This window comes from Sapajus apella, unplaced genomic scaffold (assembly GCF_009761245.1).
Source record: "Sapajus apella isolate SASKATOON/1434 unplaced genomic scaffold, GSC_monkey_1.0 scaffold34, whole genome shotgun sequence".
Classification (NCBI taxonomy): domain Eukaryota; kingdom Metazoa; phylum Chordata; class Mammalia; order Primates; family Cebidae; genus Sapajus; species Sapajus apella.
In genome coordinates this window covers 18,076,437-18,098,330 of record NW_022436974.1, presented here as the reverse complement: position 1 = coordinate 18,098,330, position 21,894 = coordinate 18,076,437, and the positions used below count along the sequence as shown (strand labels likewise).

Here is a 21,894-nt window from a genome sequence, read left to right as displayed (position 1 = left end):
TTTAATAATCTTTTATTTTATAGAAAAATGTAATTATGTAATGGTTATCAGGAAAGTTATTTCAGTAATAAGTATGTAGGCTAGGGAATAGTTTTCAAATATGCAGCCAATACCAACAAAATCCTGTATGATTTACACAATTGTTCAAGCAAACACAAGAAAACTGGTTCAATTTCTATGAATTATCAAAAGGACAAAATGCTCTTCTATCTCAAACCAGGTTTGAATGACAGCTTTTCAATATAATAAAGACACACACATAATAAAGACAAAATATGTCTTCTCATTCTAAAACCCTTCCTCTTTTAGTCCATGTATACTTTGAATAAACTTGTGTAGTAAAGTTTTGCTGCAACTGACAATGTTCAAAGTAAATGTCTCTTGGTTTGGTGTTCTAAGAAGCCAATAGCCGCAGCAGTACGAGCATTAATACTACTTCCAGAATCTATAAAATCCCAATGCTATTGCCAGGCAAGTAAACACTGAGGCTGTGAAAAGAAGAAACTATGTTACAGGTCTTGTATTTGTGATTATTTTGCAGAGATCAAGAGAATAATGTTATCTTTAAGTGAAGAGCAAAAAACAAAGGAAATCCAACCAATTTTCTATCCTATGTGTTTTATTCCCTAGAAAATTAAGGATGAAAGACATTCTTAAGGGCAGCATTAATGCCCAATTCTTCTTAAAAGAGCCTGTATATTAAAATGTAAATTATATGTCATTTAGAACCTATAAATTGTATTTAAAATCATTAACATTAGCATTATTGACTACTTTAATTATAAGCTCTAATTTCAGATCTCATGATAGTGAGATAATGATCTCATTCAAATCTTTCTTATATTAAAAAATTATGTAGTTAAGCTAGTAGAATAAACATCCATATATCTATGAGAATTTTAATTGCCTTTTCAGTACATTTTAAAATAATTTCTCTCATAATTCTTAAAAAATGAAAATTTTAGTAAAAACTCTTTAAACTCAATGAAGTAGAAGAAAAGCAGAAAAAGCATCAGGTTTTTAAAATAGTTAATATACTAGCTGTACTTTATGTTTTATCATTTTGGATTAAAAAAGCTTCTGTTTTCCCAGCTTTTAGAAGGTAAGTCTGAGTGAGGCCTTTAGGGACTCCCTAGTCTCCTATTTGTTTAAAACACTAATTGATGAATTTTAAAAATAGACAATTTAGAGACGAAGGGGAAACTTTTATGAATAAAGACACAAGAAAGCCTTTCAAAGTAAAGTTATTCATAATGGATAAACCCATTTTTATACCATCCCCTTTGATCCTACTACTTAGTGAAACTTGGTTAACGATAAGATTATTTTCTTAATTTTAAGAAACGGCATTAGGCATCTCTAAGACATATAGAGAAGGGCATTTGAGAAGTAATAACACTGAGAGTTTCTTGTTTTACTGACACTGGGCAATTGTATATTCTCCCATTTGATCCTGTGACTGTTTGCCACGTGTCAGGTAGTATGCTAGTGCGCTGTGCAATTACATACACTATTCTATTTAACCACGAGATTGGTGGTATTATCCCTATTGTACAGATAAGGTAATAAGCCCAGTTATATGGCCAGCAAGCAGTGGAACCAGGATTTAAGACTAAGTATACCTGACTCTAAAGCTGTTTTTTTTCTTTTAATAAAAAAACACACAAAAGATTTGTTATCCTTATTATATACTGTGGCACCGGTAAGACTCAATCTGTCATTTATTTGAGCCACATAGTGCTAAGTGGTTACATCCTCTGCTGATTTAACAGCTGATAAATTAAGTTTTAGATAACCAAAATGAACACTTATTTATTGTGAGGTGGCAGGCATTTTGTTCCTTCGGTAGACTATACAATTAACTGCATTTAAGTTTCTCTCTCATGTCTTGCTGCTGTTATTTCAGCTTTTATTTCTCATGGCTGTTGTTGTGGTAACTATGGAGCCATTCCCAAATTCTTTTAAATTTGCTGTTTATCCTCTATATCCTATCTAGAGAGACATTCTACATATATGTAAAATGCTTAGGTGAGCATGTGCCTGATACATTTTAAGCACTCTGTAAACATTAGCTTTCCTTATTTATTTGCCCAGAACAAAATATGCCACATTTTCTACAGAGATTAACCACATAGATTAATTGGAAATTGCCATTATTCCTTGGCAGCAGTGTTCTGGGACAAAAGGTGGTATATGACCCAAGATGAGCCATTCAGACTCCTTTGTGAGGATTTTAAAAATTGGAACTAAAGAAAGAGGGCAATCTCTCCTGATTAGTGAAAGTGGAATGATAAAAGAATCTAGGTGGTAATGTTTCCAACCCGTGGAGAAAGCTGGTATGAGAAAATGAGGCACACATTCACAGATTTAAAGAGTAAGTTCTGATTCCAAGTACCCTTGTAGGTAGGCTATTTTACTTGTGCCCCATCCATGGTTCAGCTGATGGCTGGAGGCTCCATCTTCAACCCTGCTGGCACCTCAACATCAGTGGTGACTGTCCAGAAAATGACTAAAAGTATAAATCTGCAGTTTTCTTTTAGACAGCAATTTGTTAATGTCAAAAATTTTAAATGTGCATATCTTTTTGACCCCCAATTTTAAATGTACATAGCAAGTTGTGATATAGAAATGACGGCACAAAGATATGTGTGTTTTTACTCAAGCATACACATATATATGGCTGTTCAATACAGTATTGTCCTTAATAATGAAAAACTGGATGAGAATGCCTGTTAACAGAGGACTAGATACATAAATTTTGGCATTTTCTTAGAGGGAATACTGTGCTTTCTAATAAAATGATGTCTGTGTGTATTGATGTGGAAAGAAGACATTTGGTTAAATTTTTAAAAGTTGTAGACTATAAAAATATGTGATCTAATTATTTTTAAGAAGTATATAATATGTTTATATGCAGAAGAAAAAGCCTAGAAATGTTTACTACTAATAGTAAATACACAACGGGAGGGGCTTTCACTTTTACTGCTTTTGAATTCTATGAATAATTTATAATGAAAATACTTTTTATAAAAAGAAAAAAGACAAGTAATAGTTGACTAGGGTGTTCTTTCTAACTACTGGGGCCCTATAATTGGGTCAGGTCAGATGGTACTTGAGGAGCTCAGTATGTGACAAATAATCTAATTTTGGCATAGTATGTAAGCTGCATCAGTTGATTCAAGGTAAGAGGTCATCTCTCCCTCCTCCAGGTTTTTAATGGGCTTATATCTACTTTATTGATCTTTTTCTCTAACCTCATTCAAATCTTTGTGGAAGAACATAAGCAATAAAAAGAAAATTTTCATTATTTCGCTGTGCAATACCCAGTTTATCCTTCTATTATTTTGTGCTTGTGTTTATATATTTTTTTAAAAAAAAACTTTTAAATCCAGTTATTCCCATTGTATATATATTTCTTTTATAACCACATGCTTTTTCTATTAGTAAGCTGCAGAGTTGCCTGCTAAACTTGTATTCTGAAGGGTATTCAGAATACCCTTGTATTCTGAAGGGTATTCTGAAGGCTAAACTTGTATTCACACATCTGTGAGGATGACAGACGCTTCACATTTAGAACTGTCCAATACTATACCCTATATGTTCCTTTAGACCCTTTGGCTGGGTCTAATTTGTAATCTGTTGTAATAAAAATTGCAAGTAGTAAAAAAAAAAAAAAAAAAACAAAAAAACTGCAAGACTCCCAAAAATATATCTTGACACTAGAACCTTCTTTAAGCACTACAGGGACCAAGCAATAAAAGAGCTTTGTTATAGCTCCCTTTTTTTTTTTCCTGTGCCTGCTAAGTTACCTTGTTAGGTAGGAACTAACAGGAAAACTAGATGACAGCAATTTCTTTCTCTGACAGTCTTACCTGCAAGATAACGAATGGTCTCAAGTTTGTTAGACTCCATCAGTGTTTTTAAGGAAGCAATTTCAGCATCAATTTTATTACTGGTCTCTGAAATAATACTTTTGGTTTGGGTATCCTGTAGTAAACAAGAATAAGTAAGAGAACATAATTTTGTCCCTTTTTAAATGGACAAAAAGCCATTTACATTAGAAATCCTCATTTATGGGCTAATTGTGATACAAAAGTCTTAGCTGGAGAAACAGTAAAAGTATAGTGGCATAAAAAATAAAAAGAAAACAGTACAAACTGACGAATCACATTCCTTCTACTTTCGTATTTGGAAATCATCTCTTAGGATTATCACATACTGGGAATATTCTGCTAAAAACCTCATATTTGATACCTAAATATATAAGATGATAAAGTGAGAAACAAAAAATTAAGTCACAGAACTATCATTTTATGTGTGCAAAGTCCTTAAGATATTATGGTTAAAACTTTAAATATATTCTACAAATGAAAAAAAAATAACCAGATATATGAACTGGCACCAGTATTAAAAGAACTGGAAGAAATACCTGATGGATAACACTGATACATGTATAGGGGACAAAAGGTAGGGAGGAGAGATGAGACCTAGAGCACAGAAAGTAGTTGTAAAAGACTTTGCTGATTTCCTTGCTTATCTCCTTTATCTGGCCAAGAAGTAAGGGAAGAGAATAAGATCTTTGAAAAAACAAATGTGACCTTCTCTTCTATTAAATTATGAGCAAGAGTGACATATTTTCTGTTAGAATGTATACAAATGGCTTTGAACTTTTAAGAAAAGGACAAGGCTGAGTCAGAAAGTGGGGCTTTACTCAAGCCATAGAGATGAAGTCCTGATTACATTGTAGGATTACTGACAAGGAAAGCAGTAGTTCCCAGTTTGGGATTTAGACTACAGGTTCTTTTCCCAGTGCCACCACTTATTGTGTGACCTTAACCTCGTTGTGTCTTATCTTCCAGATTGGTAAAATGGGAATAATAGTGTCTATCTCACAGAGACCAATACAAGTAAAGCACGTAAAATAGTATCTGGCACAATAATAAACACTACATATTTAGTATGTTTTTAAAAATTTCTAAACCTTAAGAAAATTATTTAACTGAACCTAGGTACTCATTTAAGTACCAATGATGAATACCAATAGTGAACCTTTTGTCTTTTAAAAAAATAGTTCTTTTTTTGTTTTTGAGAGTCTTGCTATGTTGCCCAGACTGGTCTTGAACTCCTGCCTCAGCCTCCCAAAGTGCTGAGATCACAGGTGTGAACTACCACACCTGGCCCAAAAAAAGAGTTATTTTCTATTATAGAAATAGTTTAAAAAAGCACACTACGTGGAAGCTTGGTTCTTCAAGGTCAAGGCTTATGAACAATAATCTGGTGCAGGTTCCCTAGAAATGCTGGCTAACTATCGGGAAACCATAGATTCTACAGAATTAGCTTTTTAAAGTCCAAACTTATAAACTGGTACACATAAAAGCAGTTTTACAAGGCATAAGAGCTGGATAAAAGAGACATTTTTACGTATTAGCTTACCTTTTTTGTAAATTCTGTAGTTGCTTCCATAAGTTGCTTTTCTTGATCTGTAAACTATGGGATATGAAGCAGCAGGAAGTTAAAAAAAAAAGACTAAAAATTAAAAAGGAGTAAGTAACCAAGAAAGTACATTTAAAACCACATTACCATATCTGTTACTCTGCTCCTTTCTAGGTTGATATCCAGTTTATTATCTGCTCTGATTCGACTGGTTTCATGCTTTCGGGAAAACAAAGACATTTTTAAAATGATCTTGTAATGAATATTTGTTCTGAAATTAACAGCTAGGAAAAAAATTCACTTACCATTAGTTGTTGCTTAACTTGGTCTAGTTCAATTTTCATTTTCTAGGTACAAGAAAGATCACATGCAATTAGCATTAAACCAAGTCCATATTACGATTAAAAGAACCTGACACCCTAGATTACCAAAATTTGGACAATCTATGGATTTCTAATCAGAATTGATGAGAAAAAAATTTTCAAAAGAAACTAGTAAGTCACCATATTCAGAAAACAATTCTTATGAACAAAATGCATTTGTTTTTATATTATACTTTTAAAAACTGATTTTCTAAATTTAAAAATAAGCTATAGTGGATAACGTAACTTGAAATTCTGACTTAATTACAGAAATATACTTTTAAGTCACAAAGACATTTAATACTTAAATGTCTTTGATTAAATAAAAGTGAAAATGCCACATTACTCTCAGCTCTGAAACCATTATATAAAAATTTTATATAATATATATAGTTCAAAGATTTTCTCTTTTATGTGATTTTATATGTATAAAATTTAACTCTTATTCTCTTCAGTATGTAAAGCACTATGATTATATAGAAAAAAATTAGGTATGGTTAAATAAATGCTATATTTTTAAATCTATTTATTGTTTGCTAACCACATGGAATTATTATTTGGTCTTATGAACCTATTCAGTAAGTAGGATGCTTATTATGAGATCAGTATTTTATGAGTAATAGATTAAAATTTGTATCACCTCATTCTCAGCTCTCAGATTTGCGAATTCACTTTTCTCTAGGATGACCATGTCTTTCCTGATAGAGTCCAAATGAGCCATTAGCTGTTGTACTGTTATTTCCTAGAAAACAAAATAAAAATAACCTAGTGATCTATAGAAAGCCATCTTTTTATTTTGCATTGTTTTCATGAAATTTAAATGAGACATGCTATAAGGTATAATGTTGATTGGTTAAGCAAATATGAAACCTACGTATCTAAAATATAAAAATGAGAAAAAATGTATTTCCTAGTGAAGAGAGACAAATGTGCAGGTGTTTGAATGAAAAGAATCTCAATAAAATGCTTCCTTAGACCCTAAGAGTTCCTCAAAAAGATAATGTTTTGTTCTTGTTTTTTGAATACTCAAATGGGAAGCATTTTCTCTCTTATTATTTTGATTTTGAGAGATTTTCTACCACTGGAAAATTCCATGTAGCAGATACGACTCAGAAGTCAGGTAGTAAAAAAACAGATGTATAGTTAAATAATTGCTGTCTGTCAGCACAACATAATCAATTTTGTTTAAATTCTTGGGTAGCTTCCTTATATTTGGCACTACAAAGAATATATGAAAGAAAAGGTGGCCCTTACCTGATAGATTTATAAACTTTTGCTTTGTTAGGGAGGGACAATTTTGCAGAAATGATTTAAGGCAGCCTTACAATGAAAATACAACTGTTATAAGTCAAATATCCCTATCCAAAAATCTTGAAATACAAAATCTGAAACTTTTTGAGTGCCAACATGACACGCAAAGGAAATGCTCATTGGAGTATTTTGGATTTCAGATTTGGGATGCTCAGCTGGTAAGTGTAATGCAAATATTAAAAAAAAAAAAATCAAATCTGAAACACTTCTGGTGCAAAGCATTTCAGATAAGGGATATTCAGCCTGTAGCACTGAACTTCTTAAAATTAGGTAGCTTGCTAATTTATCTATCCTTTACCAAAAGAAAAAGCCAATGAGGGAATAACCTTGATAAGGACTCTGTATAATAGTTTAGAAATAAAACAAGAAAGCCCAAAAAAGATTGGGGGTTCTGGAGTCAGGCTGTCTATGTTTGAATCCAAACTCTGCCATTTGCTGTGAGATGCTAGCAAATCATTGAATTTTTCTGGTCTACTCACTGATAAAATGGAAATAGTAACAGTACCTGCTACATGTTAAAGAGTTGTTTTGAGGATTAAATGAGGTAATATATGTATAATGCTTAAAAGAGTACTTGGCACTTGGTTAGCAATGAAACGTTAGCTATTATTATTACCGATGGGACAGAGATCTAATGGCCGAAGCAGGATAGTCTAATGCTAATGTATTAATGTGGAGGAAGTTTGGACTTCTTATCATAATAGATAAAAGTTTTTAACTCTGTACAACAGACATTTCTGACTCATGCCTTTTCTAACCCTCATGTATTACTGACGAGGGGTGTTCATTTATTTAGTTCTGCTTGACATATGTATGAGAATTAATTCAGAAGTCACACAGATGTGGTCTCTAGGGGCTGGCAGTCCTGTTTGCCCCAAGTATCATTATAAAGGAATTATACATTAAAAATAATGTATTCTTATTACTGAGATTACATAGGCAAAAGCTGGAAAGCTAAGTAAAGACTTCTTATGGAGTCTCAATCTGAAAATAAGTGATTGTATAGTGGTTCTTTTTTTTTTTTTTTTTTTTTTTTTTGGGAGACAAGAGCCTTGCTCTGTTGCCCAGGTTGGAGCACAGTGGGGCGATCTTGGCTCACTGCAGCCTCCACTTCCTGGGTTTAAGCGATTTTCAAGCCTCCCAAGTAACTGGAACCACAAGCACCCACCACCATGCCCAGCTAATTTTTTTTGCATTTTTAGTAGAGACAGAGTTTTGCCGTGTTGGCCAGGCTGGTCTCGAACTCCTGACCTCAAGTGATCTGCTCACCTCAGCGTCCCAAAGTTCTGGGATTACAGGTGTGAGCCACCACACCCGGCCCTACTGTGGCTCTTAAAAGCCTCTTTTTACCTCATTCTTCCTTTAAATACAGACTCAAAAAGCCTACAAAACAGCACAGGTGTCCACCTTTAATAACTTTAAATGTAAAGACATAATCCACTGTTCAGTAGCCAAATCTATTAAAAGTGATTTTTGTAACTATGGAGCCATCAAAGAATATTCAGAGTTTAATCAAATTCATAACATAATCAAATTCTCAGAATAAGAAGACTTCATTACTTTATTTTCTTTTTTCCCCTCATGCTGCTAGCTGACTTGGTTTCATATGGCCCACTCTGAAGTGATCAAGTATGCAGCTTGATGGCCTGATGGCCCTGAGCCTTAGCTCCACCCTTCATGACATCTCTGTGCCTTATTCTATACTAGAGGTGAGGTCAGCAATGGAATTAGACACAAGAACGGAACAGGATTTTTAACTTCACACACCAGTAATAAAAAAGCCAAAAGTATAATAGTAATATTTTTATGCCCAATCCTACCTCTTGTATATAGGATTAAATGGTCCTAGCAGCACAAAGATTCCTCAAATCACAGCTTTATTTCACGCTTTATAGGTAAACTTAAAAAAACAATTACTTTCTTAAAAATATCAGTAGCTCCATATAGCTCTTTCCAGACAGTTCAGAGTGTGGAGTAACTAATTAAATGTTTGGCTTTTTCTTTAGTGGACTTTAGTCTGTTACGATCTTAAATACTAGCTAAAAAATGCATGTACAAACTTAAAGGGAAGTTGAATGTAGGGGTTGAATGTTTCAATTTTAAATGTCTAATTAATTGGACATTTGTCTACTATAATTGGAGATTATAGTTTTTAAAAAAATTTTTTTGAGATGGAGTCTCACTCTGTCACCCAGGCTGGAGTGCAGTGGTGCAATTTTGGCTCACTGCAACCTCCGCCTCCCCAGTTCAAGCGATTCTTCTGCCTCAGCCTCCCAAGTAGCTGGGATTACAGGTACCCACCACCATGCCCAGCTAATTTTTTGTATTTTTTTTTTTTTTTAAAGTAGAGACAGGGTTTCACCATGTTGGCCAGGCTGGTCTTGAACTCCTGACCTCAAGTGATCTGCCCACCTTGGCTTCCCCAAGTGCTGGGATTACAGGTGTGAGCCACAGCACCTCTTTAAAAATCTTTTGATCTACTGTGACCCTTATAGTAATGAAATTTTATGCAAGAGATTCTAGTTTTATATAAGAAATCCTGATTTTTCTCTCTGTGCTGTAAACTACTTATCTGAGGAAGGAAGCCTAAATTTAAAAAATTAAAATTCAAAAAATATAACCATAGGAAGAAAACAGATTCTTAAACATAATACATTATTTCATGACTGATAAATGAATTATTATTCCAGTTAAATTCATTTAGTTTATTCAATCCTTTATGTAAAATTACTGCTTTTTGTCCATATCACCACAGTGAAAACTCTTGCAAACTACTTAATCTCTCTGAGTGTGTCTTCAGTGGCCAGTGGCCAGATAGAATTCTGCCTACTTTTCAAGGTTGTTAGAGATTAAATCATATACGAAAAGTACCCAGCACTGTGCCTCTTACATGTTAAATTCTTATATTTGACTTTAAAGAATTTTATATTCAGTCAAATTAAAGCATCTTAGCTAGGTAATTTATGAAGTCCTTCCCAGCCATGTAAGTCCTTTCCAACTAGGCCTGTGAAAATTAACCAATACATATGTAAGGCAGCAATAAAATATACTTAATATATAGAAAGATTACCTCTTCTACTGTGGTGAGCTTTCTAGAGGGAAAAAGTTGTTTCACTAACAATCCATGAATAACCACCCATGAATAACACAATATAATGATCTCATCAAAATTTGGCAAAATACCATTCTCTTTGTTATCACAATATTATTACAACTATTCTAACTATTCAGTCTCTAAATATTGACTTTATTCTTTTTTTTTTTATGGTCCCTTTAGAGAGAACAAGGAAGATAGGAGCATGTTTGGAAGGTCAGTAGGTAGCCAGAGACGTAGTTATAAAATGATTGTCTAATGAAACGATCAGAAGTGATAATAATCAGTGTATTACCTGTTGAGCTTGAGTGACCATCTCTTTATAGATAGTATCCAGGCTGACATTTGATAAAGTAGTTAATGCTGATACAATTGTTTCTGCTTGTGTTTTGTCAAATCCTGTAGGCAGCAAATAGGTATTTTATTTTATTTTTTTAAAATGCATATCCTCATCAAAATAGACAGCTAGAGTAACTCCTCAACATTTAAATTGTTATATACTTTTTAAAAAAAATGGTTACAATTAAAAATTTGAGAGATAATGCTAAATTACTCTCTAAAAGTACTCTACAATTTTAATCTCATTGACGCTGGATATTACTTTTTTTTGAGTGTATAATTGGCAATAAAAATGGTATTATTATGTTAATGTTACTTAAATTTGCATTTCTTTGGTTGGTAGTGAGGTTAGGCATTACATAGACTTTTTGTTATTTATGTTTGTTTTTCTGTGTTCTGCTTGTTTGTAGCATTTGCCCTTTTTTCTGTAAAACTGCTTATTCTTTTACATTTAGCTTTTTATCTATCTGAAGTTTAGTTTCATTTTAAGGGGATTTAGTATATTTTTTTCCAATGGCTACTCGGTTGTTATATCTCATTTAATAAATAGTCCTTCCTTTCCCTAATTTGTAATGCCTTCATCACATATTAAATTCATGTCTGTGTCTCTATGAATACCATTTTGTTCTATTAGCCTATTCCTGTAATATCACATAATTTAAATTACTGTTTTGAAACCAGGTAATTTTTTTGTGCATATTTTCTGCTTTTTTAATCTCAAACAATTGTTCCACTTTAGTATCAGCCTAGAAACTCAAGTTTTCTTCTTTTTCACTTATTTGGAATCATTTTGCACATATTTCCTATGCTTTTTCCAATTAATGTATCTTGACCACTCCCCATATCAGTAAATGTTTTTCAAGCAATATCATTTTTAATGATTATAAAATATTTAATTGTATGGATGGCAAGGTCTATTTAGTTACTCTTAATTGTTCATAGTAGTGATACTGTCTTGACTAGGCAATTATTATGAGTGCTATTAATTTTCTTCTTTCAAGAGGTATCCATGTTTCTTACCATGAGTTTCCAAGTCCTGAACCAATGCATGGGTATCAAAAGTTAATTTCCTTTGTTCTAAAGGAGTTATGTCCACTGGCCGCCTATCATATCCCTCTTTGGTTGTGGTAGTGAAGAAGTCTGAAAAGAGAAGACATTTATTTTCTCTCGTAGTAACTGATACAGGTATCGTATTTTAGCTTACAAAGCATTTTCCCCATCCATTTATAATAAAGTTCCGGCTCTTCTAGTTTTGTCATCTCACCCAAGTTAATTGACTCCTTTGAGCCTCTCTTTTATCTGAAAAGTCTGACGTTTTTCTGCACATACCAAACATTCAATGAATTTTTTTCCCTCCTTCAGTATTCAAAAATGTTAAGAGTTGGTCTAAAATTGTAATAAAACACACATCAAATGCTTTGGATATCACCACCTCAGCTCTAATTACTGAAGAGCAGAAACTGCTCAATTCAGCTATTCTGTGTGCTCAGTAACAGTCTTCCAAAGAGCTATGAAAAATTTTTACACTTATATCTCTATTTAAAGTAGCTTTCCATACTCCCACTCACTTATATGTCCACAGTTTATTTCCTACATAGTTGTCAGCTCCAAAATGAAATTATCTTGCTTGCTGTTTGTTTCTTTGTACCAGAATATAAGCTCCATGATGATCTGACTGATTTTCCCTACTGTATCTTTAGCACCTAGAACAGTGCTTTGGCACATAGTTGGGTCACAAACTTTTACTGCTGATTCAATCAATGAATTTGATTTGAAATCATGGGCATATTTACTGGTATCAACATAAGAGCTCTAGGAGCAATTTCTCATTTCTGAAATAACCCTTCTTGTCCTATTTCAATAAATTCCCTAAGTTTTAACCTAGACACAGTAAAGACCTTTTTTATATATTGCTGATGAATTTATTATAAGGTGCTCTGCCCATAAACAACTTCTAGGAAAGGTAAAGGGGTTTGCCTAAGGTCACAAAGCCAATGGCAGAATTAGGATTCAGACTCCTCATGTTCTTCTAAACAAATCTTACATTCTTTCCATCACTCCATGCTGTCTCATTTATCCCAAACCACCTAAAATATCTAAGTATTTAAAAGACTGCAACTTCAGGCATTACTTTTCCACTGGTACTGTGTAGGACAAATGTGATTACTTTCTTACATCCTTCTAGCTTAATAAATATTTGTTGAGTGCTAAAACTTGTGCCAGGCACAAAGGATAAAATGTTAAGCAAAACCAGACACGAATGATGTTCTCACTGATTTTATAGACCAGAGGCAGGAAACAGATACTCTTTTTAAAAAAATCTAAGAATAAACTCTAAATTCAAATGATAAAAGATATTCATACTCCAAAAATTTTTACTTAAGAGATAAAAGCAAGTAGCTATAAATAAAGGTAGAGCAGTTTTTTAAAACACACACACATATTAGCACGCTGGTCACTAATCTTTTTCACTTGAATGTCATCTAGAAGGGTAAAGAAACATGCCTTTGTGTGTCAATGTCAGACCTAAGGTAGGAGAGAAAAAGAAAAATTAGATGAAAAAGGGGCAGATTTCAATAGTTTCAGTAACAAGCGCATTAAGAGTAATGATGGTACTTTTAGTTATGTATCCCTGATTAGAAGTTTATTTGGATTTAGAAAAAAAATCAGTAATAATATTTATATAATATTTTACTGTTTTCATATCCCATTACCCCATCCTTAAAATTCTCATTTTATGGATGAGGCAAATTGAGGCTCAGGGTTAAGTATGGATGCTCCTCAGCTTATAAAAGTGTTATGTCCCAATAAATTCATCATAAGTTGAAAATATCCTAAACTGAAAATGCATTTAATATACCTAACCTACTGAACATCACAGCTTAGCCTGGCTTACCCAAGCACACTGAGAACACTTACATTAGCCTATAATTGGCCAAAATAACACAAAGCCTATTTTATAATCAAGTGTTGAATATTTCATGTAGACACCCAGATGGGCACTTTATAAACATGACAGGATGCAAAAGCAAAACCCAAAAAACCCTGGCAATACTAAGCATTGGTTGTTTGCCCTTGTGATCCATGGCTGAGTGGGAGCTGCGGCTTGCTGCCCCTGCTTAGTATTGCATGAATACTACATTACTGCTAGCCTAGGAAAGGATCAAAATTCAAAGTACAGTTTCTACTGAATGCATACTGTATTTGCACCATAGTAAAGTTGAAAAACTTTAAACTATCCTGAGGACAGTCTATAATTAGTCTGCAATCTTACGGTCTCATAGCTAGGCAGATTAGTACAGTTCCTCTGACTTAGTCAAGAAACACTCTGAATACCTTGCACAAAGAGCGGCTTCCTACTAAATTTTGGATAGAAACCAAATACCTTAACAAGCCAATAAATCTCTGTAGGGTACAGCTCCTTTCATGTCCTACTATGCTCTCTGGCCCTCTGCTTTCAAGGGGTCTTTGATTTTAATTCCACGAACATGCCATATGCTTTCCCTTCTCAGGGCCTTTGCCCAGCCCCTGCCCTGTTCAGAAAGCTCTCCTTTTCTCTGCCTGCTCCTGTTTATCCGTCAGAGCTCAGTCTGAATGTTTCTTCCTCTAGAAAGCCTGATAACTCCTTTAGGTTAGGTCTCTCTCGTGATGGTTTTTCATAGTACTGCAAAGTATTCTTTTGCAAACCTTCTCACAATTTACACATTTATGTGACTCTCAGTTGTCTCCGCAAGAGACCAGTGGTCAGCCAACTACAGCCCAGAGACTATGTTTTTTTTTTTTTTTTTAAATAAAGATGGGGTTTCACCATGATGGCTGGTCTTGAACTCCTGACCTCAGGTGATCCACCCACCTAGGCCTCCCAAAGTGCTAGGATTACAGGCGTAAGTCACCGCGCCCTGCGACTATGTTTTTCTAGTTGTATTCCTTAGAACTAGCTTTATTAGAACATTACTCATTCATTTATGGATTAATCTATGGCAACTTTCACACTGCAGTGGCAGTGAATAGTTATCACTGAACTTACAGCCCACAAAGCCTAAAATATTTATTATTAGGCTCTGCAGAGAAAAAGTTCGTCAACCCCTGCACTAAACTATACAGTCCTTGAGAGCAGGGACCACATCTGTTCTTGCTCACTACTGAATTCCCAGTGCCTGCACAATTCTGGATGCTCCATTGATAGATATCTGCTGAATGAAAGGCACTGTGCTTGGCATTATGTATACACAATGAATACAAAGGAGAGGCAGCTGGTCCTCCTTGAGAATAAAGGATCAAGAGTGGCTATTTGGATGATGGTAGGGCTACATTAAATCTTAGAGAAGCTACCCAGACAGGATCAATGAGCAATATCAAGGCATGGGCAGGGCAGCCTTTGTTATTCACTTGCTTCTATTTATTATGGGCCCAGGGAGAGCTGAGAATACAGAAGGATATGTAGAACATTATTCTATATATGTGCTCAAATATTCCCATATTTGGCTTAGTCCTACCAATCCTATGAGGTAGGTATTGACACCCACTGGCAGAAGAACTTGGGGTTTCAGTCCACTTTGGAAGCCATAAGGAACTGAAAAAACCACTGGATATTCATAGGAGGGTGTCATAATCACCATTCCAGCTGTGTTATGTGCATGCATAAGCACTCATTAAGAATGTCTTTGCAGGCTGGGTGCAGTGGCTCACGCCTGTAATCCTAGCACTTTGGGAAGCCAAGGCAAGCGGATCACTTGAGCCCAGGAGTTCGAGATCAGCCTGGGCAACATGGCAAGATCGTGTCCCTACAAAAATTATAAAAATTAGCTGGGCATGGTGGTATGTGCCTGTAGTCCCAGCCACTTGGGATGCTGAAGTGGAAAGATCACCTGAGCCTGGGACGCAGAGGTTGTAGTGAGCCACGATGGCACCAATGCACACCAGCCTGGGTGACAAGACCCTGTCTCAAAAAAAAAAAAAAATTAAAAAAGAATATTTGCAGTCGTTATTAATAGGTAGGCGAGATAAGTGCTCAGAATCAGTGTTTCCAGCTCAAGGTGGAATAACAGATCCTTAATAACTTGAAAAGTTTTGCATAGACTTTTAAACATATGTACAAAATCCCAAACTTTTCCTTTCATTGTTACTTCTTTTGATTCTTTGATATCTATCTTGTGGATTTGTTTGTTTATAATAGTGAGACTGTTTATTTATAATAGTGAGATACAAACTCAGTTTAAAGGTTTAACCAGCTTCATAAAACTACTAAGTCATAGACTGCTGATTGGAACTCTGGCCTATCTTGCACCAAGCTCCTCTTAGCTGGAAAAGGTCAAATTTTACTTTTGAAAAAATAAATAACAAAAAAGAGATGTAAAATGTTGTCCCATTAAATATAAGCTGCAAGTTTTAGTTTACTAATTTTACAGGTGAAACACTTCAGTGTATAGCCAGTTATTTTTCAGTCAGGAACTCAAAAGAACAGGCATTACAGTGTATATTCTTACATGCTGGTCTACTAACTTGCTAGACTAATTGCATTAGAATAACTAAGTCCTCCCACTGGTCAGAGGTCAAGGTTTTCAGATCCCTTGTATTGACATTATTAGGCAAGTTTAAACTACTTGTATACAATAAACATTCAATATTTGTTTAGTGAGGAGGGACACTTCCTATTAGTTGTAAGAAGAGATTTAAGGTTTCTCCAAGAATACTCGGATTCAAGTGGGATAACGTTTATGTAAAACATTAACATTTACTTATGGTCATGTGTTTCCCAGTATGATATTCACTTCAAAGTTCATTCTCTAAAAATGTTTAATTTTGTTTTCATTTGGATATGTAAATGAAGTACGCCTGTAAAAGTCAACAAAGATGACAGTTGGATGGTTTCTTGGAGTTCAAAAGTGCAACATACTTTTTGTAAAATCCATCATAATGCGTATGGTAAACACCAAAATACCTAACAAAAGAGACCTTGTGAATGACCCTGGCACTGCAGCTGTTACTGGTGTGGAGTAAAATGAAACTGAGCAAAATAGCACAAGTAACAGTGTGGAGCATAAATAACAGCATGGACGTGTTTGGGTACTGAATGGCTTTGTGTGCCTGGCACTGAAGATTCAAGAAGGTGAACAGAGAATGCTAAGATTGGTATGAGGTGTCTACTTGTCTATTTTGTGGACAACCTTAAAAAAGTTTAAAAATTGGGAGGGAAGTTTAAAAACTAGGGGTAAAAAACAACGACAACAAAACCTAGCCCTAGAAACATTTCTCAGAATAAAGTCAGGTATCTTCAAAACACTCTGTTAACAGAGGTGCCAACCGGTTGGAAACTTGTAGGTTCAGTATTTTTTTTTTTTCCCCTCAAAGTCTACAGTGTGACTGAACATACTGAGAATTCCAACGAGAATAAGGCAGACGTGACCTGAAACTTATGATTTAAAAACCTGGGCTGAAGGCCAGCACCTAAACAATCTAAATTTGAACAGGCCATAAAAGAAATCCGGACACCCTCAAACACAGATTACCTTACTCTGGCTCCTGACAAACCTACAAGCTTCTTGTCACCAAAAAAGGGAAACATGGGCTGAGAAAGAAGCCGGACGCGAAGCCCAGGCCTTCAAAGGCTCGCTCTAAGAAGAGAAAGGCGGTGCTTTCCTCAGTCCTCGCCCCTTGGGGCGAGCTGGGCAAGTTGGGGCAGCCGGCAGTGGCGTTGCCAGCACAAGGCGTGAGTAGGGGAGGAGGGCGTGGCACCTTCTCGCGTTCGCTAGAGCAGGCGCGACCCTCGGTCGTCGTCTCCCTAGAGAGCACTCAGGCATCTATGACACGACGCCTTGCCTCACCTCTCCGCAGGGCCGGTGAGAAATGCCCGCGGGGGCTTGAAACCCAACGATCCTCGCTGCCTTGGGAAAGCAAGAACCGCCAAGCCCGGCGACGACTCATGTCCTCAGAGTTTTCCGGTGGGCGGGAGGCGGAAGACCGGTTTACTCTCTCACAGGCTTTCGGGAAAGGTAGTTCTGGCACCTCAGGAATGCTGGGAATTATAGTTTTCGGTCGGTCCCAAGACCACCTTCCAGTGCGGGCGCCTCTGTGGTGCCACAAAACTGGGTCTCCTCACAAATCCACAGTTCATGAGCATGGCTCAGCGCTGCCCCGCTTCTCCCACAGCCCCTTCCAGACCTGTGAACTCCTTTACCGCCCTAGTAAAGCGGGATCTTGTTGGAGAACCTTCCGGCGCCTATTTCCTGGCAGTGGGGCATAGTCCAACAGCAGGCTCCCCCAAGATAGCCAGCGGCCATTACGCGCTAGGGTCGGCGGAGTTGGAGTCGTATTTAGCCGCACAGCAGCCTGGGTCCTGAAGTCCGCGGCCGCTGAGCATTCTGGGTGACCGTACACTGCGGGGGCCAACGAAACCTTCTGGATAGTGTACTCCAGCGAGCCGTTCATTTATCAGACAGCGTCACATCCAGCTGCTTCGCCCTCTGGTGCACGGGAGGACCAACTATTTTAGTTGGTATGTCCTTGCTTTAGCGAAGCTGAATTCTTCTGTTTCTAGAAGAAATTCTTTGAATTTTCATCAGTAATCCCTCTCAGATTTGTTACTCAAGACTTTGCTCCGCATAGTAAAATGCTGAAAGCAACAACGCACAGAAGTTGTGTTAAAATGCGCTAATGTACATAAATATTCTCTGTAAGTCCTACAATGATACACAGTTGTGGGGTTTTAGTGGCTTATTCTGGCTAGGTTTCTATCTGTATGTATTCAAAACTTTGTGAGAGTCGGCTAAGTCACCAACACCATTTCTAAGCCCTGAGGCACATCGAAAACAAAACTTGAGTCCCTCCAACAAGGGGTTTAACAGACAATTCATGAAGAGGAAATATAAATTGCTATTTAAACATTGGAAGGCAGGGCACAGTGGCTCATGCCTGTAATCCCAGCACTTTGGGAGGCTGAGGCAGGCGGATCACCTAGGGTCGGGGGTTTGAGACCAGCCTGACTAACATGGAGAACCTCTTTCTCTGTTAAAAATACAAAATTAGCGGGATGTGGTGGCACATGCCTATAATTCCAGCTACTCAGGAGGCTGAGGCAGGAGAATCGCTTGAACCCAGGAGGTAGAGGTTGCAGAGAGCTGAGATCGGGCCATTGCACTCCAGCCTGGGCAACGAGAGTGAAATTCTGTCTCATCACCACCGCCACCACCACCACCACCACTACTATTGAGAAAAAAGTTTAATCTCACCAGTCTGAAGAAACAAAAAGCAAAATCTTAGGCCTGGGGGGTCCCAATGGTCCCAGCAGAATGTAAGCATAGTACTCAACAGGTGCTTCTTCAGCCCATAGCCCTCTGTCCCCTTCCCCCTTTCCCCATCTAATGATCTGCAGTGTTTATTGTTCCCATCTTTATCATCATATATTCAATGTTTAGCCTTTACTTATAAGTGACAACATGTGTATTTGGTTTTCTTTTCTTGCGTTAGGTTGCTAGCATAATGGCCTCCAGCTCCATCCATGTTGCTGCAAAAAGCATAATTTTCTTATTTTTATGACTGCATAGTATTCTATGGTGTATATGTACCACATTTTCTTTATCCAGTACACTGTTGATGGGCACTTAGGTTGACTTCACGTCCTTGCTATCATGAATGACACTACAATGAACATACCATTGCATGTGTCTTTTTTTTTTTTTTTTTTTTTTTTTTTTTTTGTCTTGAGACAGGATTTTGCTCTGTTACCCAGGCTGGAGTGCTGTGGTGCATGGCTCCCTGCAGCCTCAACTTCCTGGGCTTAATTGATCCTTTTGCCTCAGCCTCCTAGGTAGCTGTGACTACAGGTGTGCACTACCACAACTGGCTAATTTTTGTATGTTTTGTAGATATGGGGTCTTGGCATGTTGCCCAGGTTGGTCCAGAACTCCTGAGCTCAAGCTATCCACCCACCTAGGCCTCCCAAAGTGCTGGGGTTACAGGCATGAGCCTCATACCCAGCTCTGTGCTTTTTGATGGAATGAATTATTTTCCTTTGGGCATGTACCCATTAGTGGGGTTGCTGGGTTGAATGGTGGTTCTATTTTAAGTTCTTTGAGAAATCTCCCAACTGCTCTCCATAGTGGCTCTACTAGTTTGCATTGCCATCAATAGAGTATAAGCATTCCCTTTTCTTCACAGGCTAGCCAATATGTGGGGTTTTTCTTTCTTAACAATTGCCATTCTGATGGGTGTGAGTTGCCATCTCATTGTGGTTTTGATTCAAATCTCTCATGTTTAGTTGTATTGAACATTGTTTCCTATGTTTGTTGGCTATTTGTATGTCTTCTTTTGAGAAGTGTCTGTTCATGTCCTTTGCCCATTTTTTAATTGGATTGTTTTTTTACTTCTTGATTTAAGTTCCTTGTAGATCCTGGATGTTAGAACTTTGTCAGATGCATGCTTTGCAAATATTTTCTCCCATTCTATAGGCTATCTATTTACTCTGCTGGTAATTTCTTTTGCTGTGCAGAAGCTCTTTAGTTTAATTAGGTCCCACTTGTTAATTTTATTTTTGTTGTAATTGCTGTTGGGGGCTTAGCCATAAATTCTTTGCCAAAGCCTATGTTGAGGAGGGTATTTCCCAGTTTTTTTTTTTTTCCCTAGGATTTTTGTAGTTTGAGTTATAACTTTTACATCTTTAATCCAGCTTGAGTTAATTTTTGTATATTGTGAGCGGTAGGAGTCTAGTTTTAGTCTTCTGCATATGACTAGCCAGTTATCCCAACACCATTTATTGAATAGGTAATGCTTTCTGTGTTGCTTATGTTTGTTGATTTTGTCAAAGACCAGATGGTTTTAGGTGTGTGGATTTATTTCTGGGTTCTCTATTCTGTTCCACTGGTCTATGTGTCTGTTTTTGTACCACTACCATGCTGTTTTGATTACTTTTTTTTTATGGCTGACAAGATCAAAGGGGCTTTTATAAATTCTTGCTTAGGATTGTTTTGACTATTCAGGCTTTTTTGGTTCCAAATGAGTTTTAGAATAGTTTTTTCTAGTCTTTTAAAAACAATGTTGGTATTTTGATAAGGATAGCATTGAATTTGTAAATTGCTTTGGATAGTATGGCCATTTTAACTTTATAGATTCATCCAACCCATGAGCATGGAATATTTCTCCATTTATTTGTGTTATTTCTGAATTCTTTCAGTAATGTTTTGTACTTCTCCTTGCAGAGATCTTTCACCTCCTTGGTTAGATGATCCTGGATATTCCATTTTCTTTGTACCTACTGTAAATGGGATTGTGTTCTTGATTTGGTTATCAGCTAGAACATTATTGGTGTATAAAAACGCTACTGATTTTTTATACATTGATTTTGTATCCTAAGACTTTACTGAATTTATTTATCAGTTCCAGGGACCTTTGGGAGAGTCTTTAGGGTTTTCTAGGTATAGAATCATATTGTTGGCAAAGATAATTAGTTTACTTTCCTCTCTTCCTACGTGAATATCTTTATTTCTTTCTCTTGCCTGATTGCCCTGTAAGTACTGTGTTGAATAAGAGTGATGAAAATGGGCATCCTTTTCTTGTTCCAGTTCTCAAGGGGAATGTGCTTCCAGTTTTGGCCTATAGCAATTTAGTAATGTAAATGAAACTCCAAAAAGTGAATAGCCAGAGTTTCACTTTTTTTTCTTTTTTTTGAGGTGGAGTCTTGCTCTATCACCCAGGCTGGAGTGCAGTGGCGCCATCCCAGCCCACTGCAACCTCTGCCTCCCAGGTTCAAGTGATTCTCCTGCCTCAGCCTCCTGAGTAGCTGGGATTACAGGTGCATGCCACCACACCTGGCTAATTTTTGTATTTTTAGTAGAGATGGGGTTTTACCATGTTGGCCAGGCTGGTTGTGAACTCCCAACCTCAGGTGATTCTCCCATCTCAGCCTCCCAAAGTGCTGGGATTACAGGCATGAGCCACTATGCCAGGCCTAGAGTTTCACTTTAAGAATCTATCCAAAGGAAATAATCACATCTGTAGCTAAGATTTTTGAAGAGGGTGGCTATTGCAATGTCATTTATAGTAGTGAAAAATGGAAAATAGTCTAAATATTCAAAAGTGATTAAATAACTTGCAAAAGTGTCCCAATTTGGAATATTATGCAAGAATTAAGTATTTTTAAAAATAATCTTAGAGACAGGAAAATCCTTGTACATGTATATACATAATTATAATTCTGTATAATTCTTATTACATGATTATAATTATAATTTTATACATTATGATTATAGCTTTAGTTATATACATGATTATAATTCTGTTAAATGATAAGATCCCTGCTCTGGAGGAGCTCACAGGTACTGGAAGATACAGACCCGTAAGTGGTAGCACAATATTTTACAT

General features: G+C 36.4%; 1 protein-coding gene across 3 annotated transcripts; it reads right to left on the bottom strand.

The window, feature by feature from the left end:
* Positions 1-17,889, bottom strand: CCDC90B (coiled-coil domain containing 90B). Of its 3 annotated transcripts, none has more exons than XM_032295876.1 (9): positions 17,364-17,889; positions 11,560-11,679; positions 10,496-10,599; positions 6,436-6,537; positions 5,739-5,780; positions 5,581-5,652; positions 5,434-5,487; positions 3,873-3,987; positions 1-488 (listed from the first exon to the last, which is right to left on the bottom strand). In XM_032295876.1, the coding sequence occupies exons 1-9, from the start codon at positions 17,461-17,463 to the stop codon at positions 433-435; spliced, it is 765 nt and encodes a 254-aa protein (XP_032151767.1). In that variant the 5' UTR covers positions 17,464-17,889; the 3' UTR covers positions 1-432. The 3 variants fall into 3 exon arrangements, with proteins under 3 accessions (XP_032151767.1, XP_032151768.1, XP_032151769.1); XM_032295877.1 differs by having other exon boundaries at positions 17,049-17,833; XM_032295878.1 differs by having other exon boundaries at positions 17,701-17,820.
* Between the last annotated feature and the right edge of the window lie 4,005 nt (positions 17,890-21,894).